Genomic DNA, 5198 nt, shown 5'->3' on the forward strand with positions numbered 1-5198 from the left:
CATTATTCATATAGAAGCAAACCTGGAATAATGGTATGCCTGAGTTTTCAAATTAAATGAAAGTAATTGCCACATTGACTTTAATATGTGTCCCCTTATCCAATGATACAAATAATTGAGAGTTTCCTGCATTACTAATGATGTATGTTAAAATAATCATGAGGGGAGATAAGGTCAATGGTTGGCCCTAACCCTAACCCTAACCCTAAACTGGCATCAGGTCAAAAAGAAACCTTAATTTCATAGTGCCAGGTGGAATAGAACATAGTTACAACCAGGTAGATTTTTCTTCTTATACCCTATTTCTCCCATAATACAAAGTGCTATCCTTCCCAGTTTATGAATGTTATTATAAACATAAGAACAATCTAAAACATGTTTTGGCTATTCTAGAAAAAGTGTTAATCAGATTTCAACTCTACAGTGTACTTTGTTCCTCCATGTCCCCTACAAATACTGTATAGTCCAGCCTTTTTCTTACAATCTTCCCAACTTGAATGGTCTTATCTAAATCTTATCTATCATTTAAGGCTCAACACAAACTCCACTGCTTTGAGAATTTTTCCCTGAATCTTCCAACTTATATCACCACCTCCATTCTTGGGATTCCTCTGACAGTGCCACACTGTTGAGCACTTAGGTACATAAAGGAACTAAGTAGGAACCCCTTTATGTGGGCCATTAGTGCAGGGACTATTGTTGACCCTGGGCCTGCCTCCCAGGTTCAAGAACCTAACACTTAAAGACTTAATCTAACTATACTAACTAGATTACTATACTAAAAAGCAGGTCCAAGAATGGAGAAAAGGAAGTAGAGACCAGATACATAGGAATGAGAGAGAAGATTGGAAGGGGAGGCCCAGACAGTAACCACAGATGGGAGCTAGGGGAAGGAGGGGAGGTTGAAGGGCTAAACACTGGCTTCCTCAGAGGTTTGCTTAAGGGGCCCATCCTTTACATCAACATAATTTTCATTTCAGATTTCTATTTTCTTTACTAGCTCATATTGCTTTAACTGACTGTACCTAGAAAATGAAGGCAGATCCTCTTCATTGTATGATGATGTACTCATAATTCTATGTATGAAGTTATGTGTTGATTCAGTACTAAATTTCATTTCTTCTCTCTGGAAAAGTCCAAGTCAAGTATTATACAAAGAGAGTTGGCAATAAATCAAATAAAATATACTATAACATTTCCTTAGTTATCTATGTAGCCAGCATTTCTGACCAGGTACCATATTTAGTTATGAAATCTCACATGGCTTCCCAATAAATAGATCCCAATAAATAGATCAGAGTTTGAGTTAAGACTATTGACCCTGGTTAGCTCCTAAACTGGTCAGAGTTGCATCTCTGTTTTCTCTGGTTCATTGCCACTTCTGACCTGGAAATCACTGCAAATGAATAATCCAGGAAATTGTCTCACAAAGAAATCCTAAATCATATATCTTCCAAACACATGATATGGTACGATTTTTTTGGTAGGGCCAACCCAAGATGTCAATGAGGCCCAGAGCATCACTGGAAGGATACTGAATCGGGGGACAGGATCTATGTGTAAAAGTTTATGAGCTAATTGCAGGAGAAATATTCAATACATTTTGACTAATTTACTATGCTTATATAAGTTGGGTAAGTAATTTTTAAGAAAAAAAAAGTTGGTTAAGAACTTGTCCAAAAGTCATATAGCTACTAAAGGGCAAAGATAGAATTCAAACCCAGATAGACTGAATTTGTGTGAATCAGTTTATTCCCCTCCAGCCTATCTTCCGGCCTTGCTCACTGGCATAGAGTTTCTGTACACGAAACTTCCAATAAGTATTTACAGGTCAGAATATAGGAAAAAAAAAAAAGGATGAAATCTATCATTTAAAATAATGAGCATGTATTTCTTCTAACTGGTTTCCATTTTCTGTTCTCCTTGTCCTTCTAACTAACCCAGGAATCTTTCCATGATCTGTTTTTCTTCGGTTGAGTCTCCTGGCTTCATCTGTTAATCATTTCCCTGTGTTGTAAATATCATCTGAATTGGAAGCGACTGCCTGGATCCAGTTTATACCCTTTATCCCTACCCAATCTACATTACTTGGACTAAGTTTGTAAAACTCTAACTTTTCTGTAGAAACCCATTGATAGTCACATTTCTCACTTACACTTAGTTGTGTCTTCTTTTCCCAAAAGGAAGAGTCTGCATCAGTCAAGGATTTTGAAGTAGTCACATTAGCCTTAGGAACAATTCTTCCCATTTGTGTCTCTTTAGATTCTGTCCATTGAGTTGGTGATGTTTCAATATTTGTTGTAATTACACTGTATCTGGGATTATAACATTTTTCTAGTGACAAAATTTTTTTCAGATTGCTCTTACTCTTCTGTGGCTTGGGAAAAGCCACTGTGTTTGCAATGGACTTCACATCTTCTTTTACTTGATCTTCAAATGGGTCTTCTGGAAATTCTTCTTTTACAACCTCTTGTAAAACAACTTCATCTTCATCAGAAGATAAGCTCTCTTCATTTTCTAAAATTTCTTGATCAATGTCATGAGTTACCAACCGAATGATAAGATCTTTTTTGCTTTGGACATCTTTTAAAAGCTCCACTTTGCTGATGTCAGGCTTTATTAAATTCTGAAATGAATTCCTACTAGCAATCTGGAATTGAAGAGACAATAAATATCAAAAACAATTGCCTCACTTATTTTTCCTGTGGTTCTATTGTAGTAATGCAATTTTCATATGGTTTCTAGTTTCAACTTAGTATAATTATCTTTCAAATGACATTTACTTATATATTAGTGACATTTTTAAAAGAAGAAATAAAAATCATAAGTAATATTTGCTCATTTCTATAATTTTTTGCATTCAAGAATAATATCACTCCTGTTCAAAGAAGAGAACCTAACTAAGGTTCTTTCTTTTGCTTCAAATTTAACTTTTTACTTGCCAAGATATGCAAAATGTACAAATACTTTACTTACATTTTGTTTTCATCATTTATCTTGAAAGTTTAGTAACAGATTTAGATGTGATAACATGTTTTTCTAAACTTCTTAGGAGGGAACTAGTTATAGAGCAATCTAAATACAGATATTTTCATGAAAAAGAAGGTATTGCTGACCTGGATTTAAAAAAAATGATGAATATTAGCCAAAAATTGTGTAGGACTTTGAATGTTCACTGCTTACCCCTCTATGCCCTAACCCTTTGAACATATTTTCTAAAGGGAGCTTCAAAGAGTAAATCTTCATTCCTCCTTACCTCTCTAGTCAAATGTCATTTACATTTTGCAATGTTGAAAATAGATCAAGGAAAAGACAGTTATAATTACATAAATGACTTTCCCCATTCTTGTAGACTTTGATGATGCCAAAGAACCTTTAAATTAATTTGAGTTATCAATCTTAGATCTCTTTGTAATAGGGCAAACTAGATTTTCAGATAAATGCTGCTTTAAAGTAGTATCTTTTATGCAAAACAAAATGGAAGAACTTCTTTAGGAAATGGAAACATTGTGATTTTGATTATCTGTGCCGGTGGAAGGAAACAATGGTTAAAAAATTCAAAAGTCATTCTATATGTCTTTGGAATATGTCAATGTATGAGCATTTAATAGGCACTGGTCTGGTGTGTTGGAAAGTTCTGGTATTTTGAAATACTAGATGAAGCTCTGGTTATGGATTCCTGACTGAGGAATAGCCGGGGAGTTGTCTGGGTTCTCTAAACTAATTTACTGTCCTTTCTGCAACCCCCATCACAATGCTTGGGATGGATGGCACCAGAGATCCTCAAAGCATCTGTCTTAGCTGAGTTATCTCTGTCTGTCTACGTTCCTTAAGACAGCGTTTACTCCCCTTAAGATTTGCAGATATAGTTGTTTTGAATTAGCTCTTCTCTTTCAACTTCATCTGGGCTATAGAGAGATAGTCAAAGTACTGATAAAAGGTAAGAGAGAAGAAAACAGGTAACTAAGAAGAACTGATAGATATTTCTGCAGATGATTAAGAGGTAATGACTTGGGGGTAATGTTCTACAACTTACATACATAGGTCTTACCCCAATGAATTACTTATATATAAATGAAGACTGCTAAGTAAACACTTATGTATTTTTGAGAACCCAGAGAGAAAAGGATATTTTAGAACTGGAAAGGACCTACATCTGGTCCAAGAAACTAAGGACCAAGGAAATTCCATCACTGTATATGACAGTCTCAGTATTTGAGACAACAAAAAGTACCCCTCAATGTATTCACCAACTCAGAGATTTGGTTCAATGGGTTAGAAAATAATAATAAGGAAAACATGTTTCTAGGCTTATACTCTAGGTAGGTTGGTTCTATAGAACTTTTCTTGGTTTGTAAGCCACAGGCTACATCCCTAGTATGAGTTCATACCATCAGTGCAAGAGGCTTATTTATACCAAGAGAATTTGGTATTAAATGAGAACATGGGGCTGGATCAGTGTCACTCCATCTCCTGGCAAGACCATCCCTATGCCTTCATGTCCTTAGATCAGTAATCAGAACTACTTTTTCAATAATTGCATTGTACCAATGACAGTTTTTTGGTGTTTTGAGTCCCCATTTAAGTACATTTAGAGTCCAAATATAAGACGACTGCACAGAAACTAGTTTATAAAAATAGCAGCATGGAGACAACCAAGTTTAGGACAAGGGTAGAAGAGGAAAGAAACTGGGTATGTCCTGAGAATGTAAAAGTATGGGTAACTGAGAAAGTGTTGTGTAATGAAAGTGAAATAAAAAACGAATGAACTCTAAAGAGCTTGCAGTCTGTTATCTGTCGATGAAGGTTGCTAAATAAAAACTGCTACTGTAGAACCTTAAGTTTGAGGATTTCAGTCTCTAATAGAGCCTGGTTTAGCTGAGATTCTAATTGACTCTTTTGGACTCATATAATACTATGATAATGTATGTATCCATGAAAAAGAACTGTGGAGACTGTAAAAATTGTATTTCTTCTGAGTTGCCAAATGAGAACTACAATTCCAATCAGTCTTGTTTGCTGTTAAGGGTATTTCCATTCTATAAGAAATGACAGTTCAGACTGACTGGCTAATGGAAACTAGTCTGCCACCTTTACACTGAGCCACACTGCCACTGATTGAGTAAGTCCTAGGAAAACAGAGAATTGTGTTCAAAGAATCAGAGTGTCCAATTCTACTGGGCTGGGCAAGAGAAAAT

General features: G+C 35.5%; 1 protein-coding gene across 1 annotated transcript in view; it reads right to left on the reverse strand.

The window, feature by feature from the left end:
* The window catches only part of LOC102892432 (fibrous sheath-interacting protein 2), a 95201-nt gene that overhangs the window by 16382 nt on the left and 73621 nt on the right, over positions 1–5198 (reverse strand). The window contains exons 13-14 of the mRNA XM_025047237.1: positions 2156–2650; positions 1026–1126 (exon numbers count right to left, since the gene is read on the reverse strand). Coding sequence (XP_024903005.1) covers positions 1026–1126; positions 2156–2650 — 596 coding nt within the window. The remainder of the gene's footprint in view (positions 1–1025; positions 1127–2155; positions 2651–5198) is intronic.

Source organism: Pteropus alecto, unplaced genomic scaffold (assembly GCF_000325575.1).
Source record: "Pteropus alecto unplaced genomic scaffold, ASM32557v1 scaffold145, whole genome shotgun sequence".
Taxonomy (NCBI): Eukaryota; Metazoa; Chordata; class Mammalia; order Chiroptera; family Pteropodidae; genus Pteropus; species Pteropus alecto.